This window comes from Hyaena hyaena, unplaced genomic scaffold (assembly GCF_003009895.1).
Source record: "Hyaena hyaena isolate Hyena2069 unplaced genomic scaffold, ASM300989v1 scaffold_80, whole genome shotgun sequence".
Lineage (NCBI taxonomy): Eukaryota > Metazoa > Chordata > Mammalia > Carnivora > Hyaenidae > Hyaena > Hyaena hyaena.
In genome coordinates this window covers 330,240-345,231 of record NW_024080712.1, presented here as the reverse complement: position 1 = coordinate 345,231, position 14,992 = coordinate 330,240, and the positions used below count along the sequence as shown (strand labels likewise).

General features: G+C 47.7%; 1 protein-coding gene across 4 annotated transcripts in view; it reads right to left on the bottom strand.

Annotated features, from left to right (window-relative positions):
- Positions 1-11,339: 11,339 nt before the first annotated feature.
- The window catches only part of TCEANC (transcription elongation factor A N-terminal and central domain containing), a 9,628-nt gene continuing 5,975 nt past the window's right edge, over positions 11,340-14,992 (bottom strand). For all 4 annotated transcript variants that reach the window (XM_039233893.1, XM_039233891.1, XM_039233890.1 and 1 more), the window contains one exon: positions 11,340-12,425. In XM_039233893.1, coding sequence (XP_039089824.1) covers positions 11,368-12,417 — 1,050 coding nt within the window. In that variant the 5' untranslated portion in view covers positions 12,418-12,425 and the 3' untranslated portion in view covers positions 11,340-11,367. The remainder of the gene's footprint in view (positions 12,426-14,992) is intronic.

The following is a 14,992-nucleotide window of genomic DNA, read 5'->3' as shown; positions in this document are numbered from 1 at the left end:
AGGTGCAGAGCAAGAGGGGCAGAGGCAGAGAGAGAAAATCTTAAGCGGGCTCCACGCTGAGCATGGAGCGCGACGCGGGGCTTGATCCCACCACCCTGGGATCACAACCTGAGCCGATATCAAGAGTCAGACACCCAACCGACTGAGCCACCCAAGCGCCCCATAACTCTTTCAACAGTGTTCCTTGCCTAAGACTGGTGGGGTCTTCTGGGAAGTAAAACAATGAACACACAGAATTTTTTTTAATCTCCTTTTCCTTATTTATTTCTGATGACAATGCTATTGAACACTAAAGTAGAAAACAACGTACAAAAAAGGGAAAGGTAAAAGCCAACTGGACAATTATGGATACACTAGATACGGCAGCAGAGAACATAATACAGTCAGATTCTAGATGTTGATAACAGCTTTACTGAGGTGTAATTTACATACACCAACATTCGCTCATTTCAAGTACACAATTCAATGATTATTAGAGAATCTGTGCAGAGTTTTCCAGAGTTATACAGCCATCACCCCAGCAGGGTCCCTCGTGCCCATCAGCACTCATTCCCCAGGCCACCCCCCAACCCCCGGCAACTACACATCTACCTCTGTCATGACGGATTTGCCTCTTCTGGGCATTTCATATAACTGGAGTCAGAGAATGTTGGTCTTTTATGACTGGCTTCTTGCACGTAGCAAATGTTTCCAAAACTTGTCCACGTTAGAGCATAATATCACTACTTCATTCCTTTATATCGCTGAATAGTATTTCTTTTAATGGATAGACCATGATTTGTCTATCCATTCACCAGTTGATGAACGTCTGGGTTGTTATACTTTTTGCCTATTGCGAATGCTGTTGCTGTGAACATTCATATACATGTCTTTGCGTGGGCTTATGTTTTCACTCGAGTATGTACCAAGGGGTGAGACTAGTGGGCTGTAGAGTAAAATTGTATTTGACTTCTTAAGAAACTGCCAAACTGTCTTCCAAAGTGGCTGCACTATTTTACATTCGCAGCATCAAAGTACAGGGTTCCAATTTCTCTACATCCTCGCCAACACTTGATATTTTCTGGTGTTTTGATGATAGCCACCGTAGTGCGCATGAAGTAGTATCTCATGGTGGTCTTGATTTGCCTTTCCCCGTGACTAATGCTGTTGAGCATCTTTTCATGTGCTTAGTGGACATGCCTGTATTTCTTTGATCTTCTTTGGTGGAATGTCTATTTGAATCTTTTGCTCACTTTATTTATTTATTTATTTATTTATTTAAGACACTGTAAGCAGAGGAGAGGGGAAAGAGAGAGAGAAAATTTTTTTTAGGTTTACTTATTTATTTTTAGAGAAAGAGAGAGAACGTGCACGTGCATAAATGGGGGAAAGGCAGAGAGAGAGGGGTAGAGAATCCCAAGGAGGCTCCACACCGTTGGTGTGAACCTGACGTGGGACTCGATCCCACGACCCTGGGATCATGATCTGAGCCAAAATCAAAAGTTGGATGCTCAACCACCCAGATGCCCCAAATCTTTTGCCCATTTTTAAAAACAATTGTTTAAAATGTTTATTTATTTTTGAGAGAGACAGAGACAGAGCATGACCAGGGGAGGGGCAGAGAAAGAGGGAAACACAGAATCTGAAACAGGCTCCAGGCTCTGAGCTGTCAGCACAGAGCCTGGTGTGGGGCTCAAACTCACAGGCCGTGAGATCATGACCTGAGCTTAAGTTGGACACCCAACCGACTGAGCCACCCAGGCACCCCTCTTTTGCCCATTTTTAAGTTGGGCTTCTTATTCTTTGGAATAGAGCCAAGAGGATTTGCTGATTGGTTGGAAGTTCGAAACGAGAGAAAGAAAGGAGTCGGTCATACTTCCAGAGTTTCTAGCTTAAGTTTTGCAAGTATGGGGCTGCTACTAAGTGGAAAAGTAGCATTGGAGAAAAGATCAGAAGCCTGAGCTTAAACAGACAAAGTCTGGGGCGCCTGGGTGGCTCAGTCAGTCGAGCATCCAACTCTTGGTTTCAGCTCAGGTCATGATCTCATGGTTTTATGAGTTCAAGCCTCGCACTGGGCTCTGTGCTGACAGCATGGAGCCTGCTTGGGATTCTCTCTCTCTCTCTCTCTCTCTCTCTCTGCCCTCCCCCACTTACGCTGTCTCTGTATCTCTCAAAAATAAATAAACTTAAAAAAATAAACCAAGTTTGAGATGCTTTAGGCATCCAAGTAGAGTTCTCAAGGAGGCTGTTAGATTTGGGGGCCTAGAATTCAGAGGGGAGATGCAAGCCCAAAGATAAAGAGGGGGAGTCATTAGCACATAGATGATACAGAGACCACAGAACTAGATAAATCAACAAAGGAGTGGGTGTAGATACAGAAGGTATCCGACGACTAAACTCTGGACGCTCCGAAGTTAAGAGGTTAGGAAAATAATGAGGAAGCAGCAAACAATACTGAGACAGAGCGGCCAGTAAGAGGGGAAACCCGGGAGAGCCAACCCACGGCAAGGCACGTGAAAAGCGTGAAGAAGGAAGCGAGCGTGTTGAATGGGGCTGAAAATTGTCCCTTGCATTTAGCGGTGTGGACGGTGGTGGTGGGTCGTGAGCAAGACGAGTTGGGAGTTGAGAGACCAGGGTTAGCTAGAAACTGGGGCATTTCATCCCAACGCAGAAGCGGGGAGGCAGAGTCCCGGGCCCCGTCGCTGCGGCCAGGAGAGCGTTCGCAGACTGTACTGTGCACTGCGAGGAGTCACTGAGGGCTTTGTGAAAACATACGTTCCGATTCAACAGGTCCAAGATGGGCCCCCCGGCTTTGTATCCGCTCCCAGGCCTGGCTGCAGCCCCTGATCCCAGGGCCTCACTGTGCGGTCGCCAGAGTGGAGCACTGAATTCATCCGCAGTTTCTTTTCTAAGGGCAGATCTAACCAGGCACGTAAATGGCACTGCTCTAAGATTTTCTGTGTCCTAGGGGCCTGATGTCATTGATACAGTGTAGCTCAAGTCTGTGGCCTGACAAGCAGGGAAGAAACGTGAGGAGCAATGACGGTGGGTGGAAACTTTAGCCCTGTTTGTTTTGTGACTGAAAGAGGGCGGGGCCTTCTCTGCAGAAATGCAAAAGCTGGGGCCCGGCCAACTGCCTGGACAGAGGCCTCTCTCTTTCTCTTTCTCTGTCAGTGCGAACTGGCCGAGGCGCCTCCCGCAAGGCCCCTTTGAGGAAGACTGCCATTATTTCTCCATTACATGCATGAATGTACTGAAGGTTCACAACGACTTGCTGAGATAAATATCCAATAGAGGTCCTATTTCGAATTCCCTCCCTCAGCTCGTTTGATTTTTTTTCCCCAACAACTTTATTTACTGAGATCTCAGTCCAGACCACACAGTTCGCCCATTTCAAGTGTATGATTCGATGGTACTTAGCACATTTGCCTCAAGCAGCATCCCCACCATCGACTTCTGACCATCCTCATCACCCTCAAAAGTAACCCCCAGGCCCTTGAGCCACCTTCTCAATGTGAAGTGATACTGAAATTCACTATGATGCCTGGAAACTTTCTGCTCAGCAACTTGTGAGATTTCACAAAGCGGGGGTGGGGAATACATCTGTTGCATGGCAACAGAGCCGTGGAGACGGCGGTCCTCGGCGTGAGAAGACACGACAGGCGAGATCCCCTGGTGGACTCAACAGATGCCAACACACAAGCCACTCAAACCAGGGGGTTCATTCCGGTCAGATGTGGGTGACCGGCTCCTTCAGCTGGCCCGACGGATGTGCGCTTGGGTCCCCTGCCATGGGCAAGAGCCAAGGGAGCAGGGCGTGGGCAAGCAAGCTGTGGCTACGCTGCGGCTGGGGATGGAAAATGGAAAGGGGTTTGCAGCCCCGTGACCTCAGTCCTTTAGGGATTGGATAGGAGGGACCCAGCCGGAGGCCCCCATGCGGCAAACTTGGAAACGACTTGTTTCCATCCACAAAGGTGAATTTAGCAAATTACGTTGCCATTCCGACGATTTAAAAGCAGCTGCTGGGGCGCTCTCTCCATGTTTATTACACCTTTTGAAAGTGAACACAGTCTAAAAATAGGGAAGATTTTGAATGCGCAACATTTTGTTTATTCCTCGGATCTGTAACTTTCCTAGGGCCGTTTTAGATTTTTTTAAAAACATATGTGCCATCGCTTGAAAAAGATTAATGACTCCTATTTGTACCTTGTTTGTATTTTATTTTATTTTTTTTTTAATATTTTTATTTACTTTTAGGAGAGAGAGAGAGACAGCGTGAGCAGTGGAGGGCCAGAGAGTGAGGGAATCACAGACTGAAACAGGCTCCAGGCTCTGAGCTGGCAGTCAGCACAGAGCCTGACGCGGGGCTCGAACCCACGAACTGCGAGATCATGACCTGAGCGAAAGTCGGACGCTTAACCGACTAAGTCACCCGGGTGCCCCTTACCTTGTTTGTATTTTAAAAGAAAGCAAATAAGTCCAACAAATTTTATTTTTTTAAAATTGTCCTGCAGGATGCCTGCAACAATTTATTTTATTTTATTTTTTTATGTTTTATTTATTTCTAGGAGAGAGAGAGAGACAGCGTGAGCAGGGGAGGGTCAGAGAGAGAGGGAGTCACAGACTGAAACAGGCTCCAGGCTCTGAGCTGGCAGTCAGCACAGAGCCCGACGCGGGGCTCGAACCCACGAACCGCGAGATCATGACCTAAGCGAAAGTCGACGCTCAACCGACTAAGCCACCCAGGCGCCCCAGGATGCCTGCAACAATTTAACAAAGGATACAAAACAGCTTGGTTAGTTTGTCATAATTGATTGTTATCTTTGTTATATAGTTTCCCTAGGTCACACAGAGAATGAAGATATAAAGGCTGCTATGTTTTAGAGGAAATGATATTTGAAGCTGCATTTATACACTTACAGTCTTCAAATTAAAAAAAAAGATATAAACATAAATGTCCTTTTAAAAGCTACATGTTTTTCTGTTTTTCTACATTATAATTTTTTTTAACATTTATTCATTTTTGAGAGAGATAAAGTGTGAGTGGGGGAGGGGCAGAGAAAGAAGGAGACACAGAATCGGAAGCAGGCTCCAGGCTCTGAGCTGTCAGCACAGAGCCTGACGCGGGGCTCGAACCCACGAGCACTGAGATCATGACCTGAGACGAAGTCGGATGCTTAACCAACTGAGCCACCCAGGCGCCCCCCCCCTTTTTTTAATGTTTATTTATTTTTGAGAGAGAGAGAGAGAGGGAAAATGCATGTGCACGAGTGAGGGAGGGGCAGAAAGAGAGGGAGACAGAGGATCCAAAGCAGGCTCTGAGCTGACAGCAGAGAGCCCGGTGTGGGGCTCAAACTCACAAACCTTGAGATCATGACTTGAGCACAAGTCAGACACTTAACCTACTGAGCCACCCAGGCGCCCCTAAAAGCTACATGTTTTTCTGTTTTAAAATGTATGTATTTTAAAAATCACTTGCTTTTCAGAAAACCGGATAAACCACATGGATGCCACAAGGTTGGGAAGGGTCCCGCGTCAGGCGCGCCAGCGTGGGTTGCCGGTGCCCCTGGCTCATCTCTCCATCAGTAGGAGGGACGCACAGCACTGGAGCAAGGTGGAGTCTAAAAACCACACACTCTTGTCACTGAAAAAACAAACCACAACTTAAAAAAACAGTTGTACCTTGGGTGGAATTAACAGGAAGTCAGGATGTTTCTGGAAGTGAACAGATATGCAAAAAGAAAACAAAACAAAAACCCACCCAGACAACACCCCACCTGGCTTTGTCTCTGTATACCTTCCGTGGAAGTAAATTAATCTCTCTCTGCCTCAGTTTCCTCACCTCTAAAATGCCGGCGGGGTAGTCGTGAAGATTAAACGAGATGCTGTATCTAAGGGTCAGAAATCGAGCAAATATGGCGATAGGATACCCTTCCCCCTTCCTCTGCCTGTCCAACTTCTCCAGATTTACCCTAAGGGTCACAGCCTCCGTGAAGTTCTCCCTGATTCTTCTGGGTACCCTGCAGCCCTGCCTCGTCCGTCAGTCAGTCCATGCCTCTCTCATGGCTCTTAAAATGTAAAATGATAGCCAGCTACATCATGCTGTGGGTCCCCGAGGCCCGGGATGGCTCCTGACCGTCTCGTTGCCCCCAGCACCTGGCAATGAAGCGAGGTGTGCAATCACTACTGCACGGCGTTTCCGATAACGTTCGGCAACATCTCTGGTAACCTCACCGCGGAGGATCGTGCAGATGGGACTGTATGAAGCTGTCCTCTCCTCTCCTTTGGATTTGTGGGCCGTTCGGAAAGCAAGACGTCGGACGCCTCCTGTAATCTAGGTCCTTACAACAAAGAGCCGTGCGAGATATGAAAGTATTTTTGTGAACTATTTTGCATTTACTGCAAAGTCATAAAGAAAGCGATCTGACCTGAGAGATGAAGAGGCTTTGGCTTCCAGGCCGGTGTTTAGAAATGGTAATCGGGAGTGAAAGGGGCCTCTCGGCCCGGGAAGTGCTGGGGAGGAGACACCCAGCTGCCATTGTATCCAACTTTTTAAACTAAAACAAGTCACGGGGACAAAGGGAGAGTGCGGGGCAGGTCCCAGAGAGCCCTTCCGCGCTCAGGCCCACGCAGGGACCCCTCAGAGCCCCGGCAACCGGGATGCAGGCTCTGGGCGGCGTGTGGGGCTGGGTCTCTGTGCGGTTAGCTGCTCTGTATTAGGGGCAGGGGGCGTGGGGTTGGTGGGATTCGACGAAACGTCCTTCTGCCAAACTGCCAACAGAAGGAAGGAAAAGAGGTCTTTTTTCTTCCACCCCCTCGCGGTTCTCGGCTGGGGCTCTGTAACAACAGGCAGATTCACAGGAGGGAAGCAGTCACGTGTGTCTCGTAGAGCTTTCACAGGACGCAGGAGCCTTCGGAAGGAAATGGAGCCCCAAAGACACGGTTACGGCGGTTAAGGCGCCGGGATTTGGTGTTGCTTTCTGGGGGGTGCTTTTACGCTAGGCTTGACGAAGAGTGCCCCGCCACGGAGAGGTCACGGGACAAAAGGGTACGAGCTAAGGGGGAAGCTGGAAAGGCCTCTTCGTTCAGATTGCCCTCGGCGTCCCTGCCTCTGCTCTTTCCGGCCCCTCCCTGGAGGCTCTTAGGACTTGCCTCAGAGGAGAAGGGAGGGGACAGAGGGTCCTCTGACGCTGGTCACTCACACTCCTTCAGCTTACTCAATGCGCCAGGGTGCCGTATTTTGGATCCATGACATTTGGATCAGTGCTAACGCCACCTAACTGGGTGTCTGCACCCATCCTTGCCGCCCTCCCCATTCAACTTGACAAAGCAGTCAGAGGGGCCCCTCCCAAAGGCCGTTCCAACGGTGTCACTACCAGCTCCCTGGCTTCAATGGCTTCCCATCCGGCTTGGAAAAAACCCAAAGTCCTTGTCATGATTGACAAGGGCCCTAATGAACCCAATGGCTCTTACGACATCACCTCTCATCCTTCTTCCTCTTGCCACAGCTCCTGTTCTACCTGGTCCGTGCCAGCCACCCCCCCCCACCCCCCACCTTGGGGCCATTGCACTTGCTGCTCCTGTAAACGTGATTTCAAATTAAACGAAAGCTCCTTGGGGCGCCTGGGTGGCTCAGTCGCTTAAGTGTCCGACTTTTGATTTCGGCTCAGGTCATGATCTCACGGTTCCTGAGTTCAAGCCCTGCATTGGGCTCTATGCTGACAGCTCAGAGCCTGCTTGGGAGTCTCATCTCCCTCTCTCTCTGCCCCTCCCCCATGCACACGCGCTCTCTCAAAAATAAATATTAAAAAAAAAATGAAAGCTCCTTTCTCCCACAAGCAATTTTAAAGAAAAAGACTTTTTTTTTTTTAGCAGCTAAGACAGAGAATATGAAAGAATGATTATACTTAAAAATGTAATGCTGTCTCATTGGCTAAAAGAAAAAAACCCACATTATTATTTGCTTATCTCTTGTTCCAAAAGCCACTGAGAAAGACTGCCCAGGTTTTTACATTTTAGGAGAGTAAAGGAATTGCCATTTCAAATGCTTCTGTCTGCAAATTAAGTTTGCACAATTCCAGTAAAAAAAAAAAAAAAAAAACCCCACACACAAAAACAAACCCTGACATGAACACTTGGTTTTCATGTGACGTGCTCTTTTATAACCACTGAATAGCTTTTAAGATCACTCCAGGCCACATGAAGCCAGTTTGTGAAACTTGAAATTTTGGGTGACTTTGCAAGTTTCTCTTGAAAAGACTAATGTGTTATATCACAAGGAGCCGCCCTGGGAAGCCACAGGGAGAAAAGATATCAAAATAGAATCGCCACTCAATGGCCTCAAGCTATGTGAATACGCAAACATATTTGAGTCGTATGCCCCTTTTGGGGAATTCTGTCAGGAGGTGGCTGTATGTGTGGTTAGGCCTCTAGAGCTCTGGCTCAGAAGTTAGGAGCGGCAGGGGAAAAGAACTGGTGAAAATATGTAGGCCTGGAGATAACTTACAAGTGAACTTATTAAAACCGTAACCATTGGGGCACCTGGGTGGTTCGGTTGGTTAAGCGTCTGACTCTTGGTTTGGTCTCAGGTCATTCATGATCTCACAGTTCATGAGTTCAAGCCCTGCATCGAGCTCTGCACTTGTTGATACCATGGAACCTGCTTGGGATTCTCTCTCTCTCTCTTTCAAGAACAACAACAACAAAACTAACCATGAACACCCTCTAAGTTCTTAAAAGAGAACACAACCAGCTGTGATCATATGGAATGCAGGCTGTGCTGAAACAATTGCAGATTGGCTAAACGCTGCACAAAAGCCTTGAAGAACTGACTTCCCCTTCAGAATTCATTCATTGGAAGCACTGTTAGGAATTTACCCAAGGGATACAGGAATGCTGATGCATAGGAGCACATGTACCCCAATGTTCATAGCAGCACTCTCAACAATAGCTAAAACATGGAAAGAGCCTAAGTGTCCATCAACGGACAAATGGATCAAGAAGATGTGGTTTATCTATACCATGGAAGACTACATGGCAATGAGAAAGAATGACATGTGGCCATGTGTAGCAACATGGATGGACCTTGAGGGTGTTATGCTTAGCGAAATAAGTCAGGCAGAGAAGGACAGATATCATATGTTTGCACGTATAGGAGGATTAGGAGGAACTTAACGGAGGACTGTGGGGGAGAAGAAGGGGGAAAATAGTGGGGGAGGGGGAGGGAGGCAAGCCATGAGAGACTCTTGAATGCTGAGAACAAACTGAGGACTGATGGGTGTGGGGGGGAGGGGGGAGATGGGCGTGGAGGAGGGCACTTGTGGGGATGAGCACTGGGTATATGGAAACCAACTCGACAATAAACTATTTGTTAAAAAAAACAAAAAAAAAGAATTCATTCATTGGAGAAATGTTGGTAAAGTCAAAGGCTGAGGCACCGGACCACCTGTGACAGACGAAGGCCTGTTTCTACATAAGCAGAATTGGACCTTCAGACCTAACCAGGTTCAGAGTGTGTGGTCCCCAGATATGCCACCCTGGCATAAGGATCGTTCTGGGCTGAAAGCAAATGAGGAAAGGCAGACACGGAATGATGGAATGAGCTCTCTGCCTTCCACGCACCTGCCTGAAAGTAGAACATAAACCCCCGTGTGGATTCTGTACAGGAAGCAGGTAACAATCTTATCGTTGGAGACAGGATGGCATGGAGAAGAGTCCACACAAACAAATCTTACTAAATAAACCTAGCTTCCGTCAGCACCCTCACATATTTACCTTCCTGTCGTTTGCTGCTCCTAAAAGCCTAAAGCCTCTTTCCTTTGTCTCATTTCTCTACAAATATATGCTTCTTTGTTAAGATTCTACTATACAAGCCCAGGCTCTAACCACCCTTTTGAGTTCTTCATCACTGAGTTTCTCCAGTAGGTATTGCGCGGCACATGTTAACGAACTGTTTTTCTCTTTAATCTGTCTTTTGTTGTGTTCATTTGCAGAGTTCCACCTATAGAGTCCAGGAGAGCTTTCTTTCCTCCCTACAGATCTTTTTTTACTTTTCTTCTTTTCCAGTAGGTTTCATGCCCAGTGCGGAACCCAACTCACAAACCCGAGATCAAGACCTGAGCTGAGATCAGGAGTCGGATGCTTCACCTTAAGACTGAGTCCCCCGGGTGCCCCCAGCCCCGCCAGATCTAAACTCACGTGCCCTTGAGAACATGAAGACTCCCTAACAACAGAAACCAAATTTCATAAGCAGTTTATAGACTCTCGAGAACTTAAAAAATTTAAAAACATGACAAAAAATACCCAATTCCTCTAAGTAAGAGGTCTTGAAACAAAATTCTAACTGTGGGATTAATTACAGGATAACTTCCATGGTTCAAGGGAGAGACCAGTAGAGTGAGAAAAGAGAGGGGACAGGAACAAAGCTCTGGCCATCGCATGTTGGAGCCTAAAGACACATCTCCAGGAATACATTTCTCAGAGGTTAATGGTGAAGTGGTCTTGGGCAGGGAATCGGGAAGAAGACCAATGTGGGAGCAGTCTGAGTTGGGCTAGTTAAGGCTGTGTGCGCAAGTCACAGCACCTCTATGGACCTGATTCTTCATCTGTAAAGTATACAGTGACATTCTTTTCTTAGAGCTGTGAGACAGTCAAGTGGGAGCCTATGTGTGAATAGTTCTCGACTCTGCATCTTAAAATAACTTGAGGAATTAAAAAAGAAACGCTGTCAGGGCGCCTGGGTGGCTCAGTCGGTTAAGCGTCCGACTTCAGCTTAGGTCATGATCTCACAGTCTGTGGGTTTGAGCCCCGCATTGGGCTCTGTGCTGACAGCTCGAAGCCTGGAGCCTGCTTCGGATTCTGTGTCTCCCTCACTCTCTTCCCCTCCCCCACTTGCACTCTGTCTCTCAAAAATAAATGAAAAAAATTAAAAAGAAATGCTGACGGTGGGACTGGATCCCATACAGACTTAATTGTTTGAGGGAGGGCCCTGAGCACCAGATGATTCTCGTATGCAGCCGCTGCTGAGAACGACAGGCCAACTGCGAAAGCCACCCTTCTCAGGCTCTCTTGAACAGGAGCCCCTGGGTATCCTCCGAGATGCAGAGTCAGACTCAGCGGTGCGAGGCCTGGGACTCTGCATTTCTAACAGGCTCTAGGGTGTGCACAGCTGCTCTCAACCACACTCTGACTCACCCGCTCTCTTCCCAAGCTGTCATCTTTCAAAGTGACAGTGGTGTGAGTCTCAACGAATGACTTTCCTTCCTTCTTCTGAGGCTTGTTTTAAGAATAGTGTGTATAAAATTTTAAGACGGAGCGTAAAAGGGCAGTACAAAAAAAAAAAAAAAAGGTATCACTCCGGGTCTTTGAGAAGAGAGCTTGTATTTGCACTTACAGGCACACCCACCCGCTGTGGTACCACTGCTCCCCGCACTCGTTACAGATCACATAGGTCATCGTTTCTTCGTCTGGATTGGAGCGCCGCACCCAACTTGGAAGGAAAAGCGCTCCTCTGGCTATTACGGTGACCTTGCAATTGAACTTCTCACAGCGTCTGCATTTTATTTTCTTTGTGTGCGTGCCGTCCAGCACTTGCGGAAGGCGGTGTTCCTGTATGCAAGATTCCGTGTACGAGGCTCTCAACTGCTTCAGGCCCTTGTGTGCCATTTCCATGACAGTCATCGCGGCAAATTCTCTCGGAGACATGGTCCCCAAGAGCAGGCTTTGTTGCAAGTGAGAGCTTTTGGGGTTCTTCAGATTGGCGACTTTGCTTCTAACACAGGTTTTGTATTTTTTGAGGTTCTTGGAATAAAGGGTAAAAATGTGCTCCTCAATGTCTCTTGCCAGGTTGCGACACAAATCAGCTTTGGGCTGGTCTGCGGAAGAACTCGTTAAAGCTTCGTAAAGAAGCTCCGTGCATTTAGCTCTCACAGGGACTGTAGGATCCAGCAACTCACTGGATCGCTCATCAGCGGATTTAGGGTCACCACCCCTGAGATGCTTTTCCTCAGGTTCCACTGGCCGAGTGCTATTTTCGGGCGCAGTCATTTTAATGGCTTCTGCAATGTCGTGGGATGATGAATTAGAAATGGAGCCACCCAATGTTGCACCCTGACTTGGGTCATGAGAAAGCCCTGGGTTTTCTTCATTTCCACCCGCGGCGAATGATTCTGGGTTGTCCGTTGGTCTGAAGTGCACATCCTTATAGAGCCCTTTCCATTCTGACAACAGACGCTTGGCTTTCTTTTTCAAAGCCACCATGGGGCAAGTTTTGAGGACTCTGTACACGGCCCTGACCACAACGGTCTCCTGGAGATGCTCTTTAGTCACATGAAAAGTTTCTAGCTCAGTAAGGTGGTTGCCAAGATCCTCAAAATTCCTTCTAGACATCAGTTGCTCAATAAGGGAAGCTGTGGCGGCGATCTGGTTCTTGTCAGACATCTTGACAGCTGCAAAGAGAAAAGAGGTTTCCGTTTTTTTTTTAGGCTCGTGCTTGCCAATCGCAGCTTCCTAACAGCAGTGCTTTCTGCCAGTTACCTGCGTTGTGTTTTCTGAAAGAGTTATGCAACAACAAGAGGTGTGACACGTTAGAAAATGGCCTCTGCTATGTGACATGGTTCAGTTTCAAAAGTCTGAGTCCCGGTAGTTGAAAAAAAGGCAGCACTGCAAGCAGCTTCTGCATTCCCAGTTGCTTAAAAGAAGCTTGCTGGAAGATCTCTAGAACTTTTGCCATCTCCAATTGTACAAACGCACGGTCTTTCCGGGTCCAGACTGGCCAACTGCTGTGGATGGGATCTGGGGGTCCCGCTGGGCATGAAATCCTGCCAGTGTCAGCGTCAACGGGGAAGTCTGGGCCGAGCTGAACTACCTCCCCGCCTACTCAGCTACAGAACTGGATGACTTGCTGACTTTAGCATCTCTCAGTGGTGCTGTTCTGAATATCAAAGACCGAGAGAGCAATAAGGGGATGCTGTTTAGACGTCCCAAGGACAGTGGACAAAATTGTGAGGTAGTACAGGTTGGCAGGCAGCCGCAGCCAGGGCTGGTGGGCCCCAAGAGCCAACAGGCACTGTGCTGACATCTGAGTCTTCCGAACAACAGGGCTCAGACTAAGCAATCTGGACAATTTCTGACTTCGGACCAAACTCGTCCCTAGGCCAGTTGGGTTCTGTTACTTTTTTTTTTTTTTTAATATTTTTCTTTATTTCTAGGAGAGAGAGAGACAGCGTGAGCAGGGGAGGGTCAGAGAGAGAGGGAGACACAGACTCTGAAACAGGCTCCAGGCTCTGAGCTGGCAGTCAGCACAGAGCCCGACGCGGGGCTCGAACCCACGAACCGCAAGATCATGACCTAAGCAAAAGTCGGACGCTTAACCGACTAAGCCACCCAGGCGCCCCTGGTTCTGTTAATTTTTTAACTGTGAGGTGTAAAAAGTTGCTTGATGATCGTATCTGTGTGAATCCCATCCCCGGCAGGCAAATGTTTCTTTTATCTAACCAGTCTATTTTTCTCTCCCGGAAGGTACCTACCTAACCTTGCTACCTAATACCCTTGGATCTAATCTGCCCATCTGTGATGGGCAGAAGTACGCCCATTGTGTCTAAACACAATGCCCATTGTATAGATGCGTACGTCTTGATGGTAGGGGCCTGTCTCTTAAAAAACTCACAGTCTTCCATTTTACAGGACATGGTATTAAACGCCCGTCACCAAGCACACAGGCTGACACTAAGGCGAGGGCAGAGAGAGGCAGTGCCGTCTTCTTAGACACCGTCTGACAAGGTCTGTAAAATGCAGCGTCCTTGTGGTCAGTGATTGCACTTCTGCAAGTTCACATTAGGGAAATGAGAGATGTGGAGGCTGTATATGTGAGAGTTTTGTCAAACTGCAGAGAAACTGGAAGGTCCCAAATGGTTAAGCTCGCACACAAATGTTCACAGCAGCCCTATTCTTAATAGCCCCTAGTTGGAAACAACCCACATGCCTGTCAACTGATGGAAAAGCAGAACGCCGCATATCCAAACAACGCAATGGTATCTGGCAACACAAATATGAAATTCTGAAATGTACAATGTGGACGAGCCTGGCAAGCACTATGCTAAGCTAAAAACACAGATCACGTATTATATGATTCCATTTACATGAAATGCCCAGAAGAGGCAAATCTAGAGACAGAAAATGGATTAGTGCTGACTAGGGCTGGGGTGGAGGGATGGGGGGCACCCAGTGAGGTGGGATGAAAGGGGATGGCTCCCAACGGGTGTAGAGGTTTTCCTGGGACAAGTGGAAAGTCTTCTCTAAAGTGGATTGTGACAATAAACTGCCCAAGTGCAAATACAATGAAAACCACTGAAGTGGACACTTTAAGTAGGCTAACTGTACAGTGTACCAATTATATCTGAATAAAGTTATTTAAAAATTTAGTAATGTTTATTTTTTAATTTTTTAAAGATGGTTTTTACATTGAAAAAAATTTTTAATGTTTATTTTTGAGAGAGAGAGAACGAGAGAGCGAGCGAGAAAGCATGTGAGCTGGTGAGGGGCAGGGAGAGAGGGAGATCCAGAATCTGAAGCAGCACAGAGCCTGACACATGGCTCGGACTCACGAACTACAAGATCATGACCTGAGCCGAAGTTGGATGCTTAACCTACTGAGCTACCCAGGTGCCCCGGGTTTTACATTTTTTTAATGTCTGTTTATTTTTGAGAGAGAGAGTGACAGAGTACGAGAAGAGAGGGGCAGAGAGAGAAGGAGACAGAGAATCCGAAGCGGGTTCCAGGCTCCGAGCTATCAGCACAGAGCCCAATGCGGGCCTCGTACTCACGAACCGCGAGATCATGACCTGAGCTGAAGTCAGACGCTTAACCAGGTGAGCCACCCAGGCGCCCCCTGAATAAAGCTGTTTAAAAACAGCATATAGAGGGGCACCTGGGTGGCTTAGTCGGTTAAGGGTCCGACTTTCGCTTGGGTCATGATCTCGCGGTTCGTGGGTTCAAGCCCCGCGTCGGGCTCTGT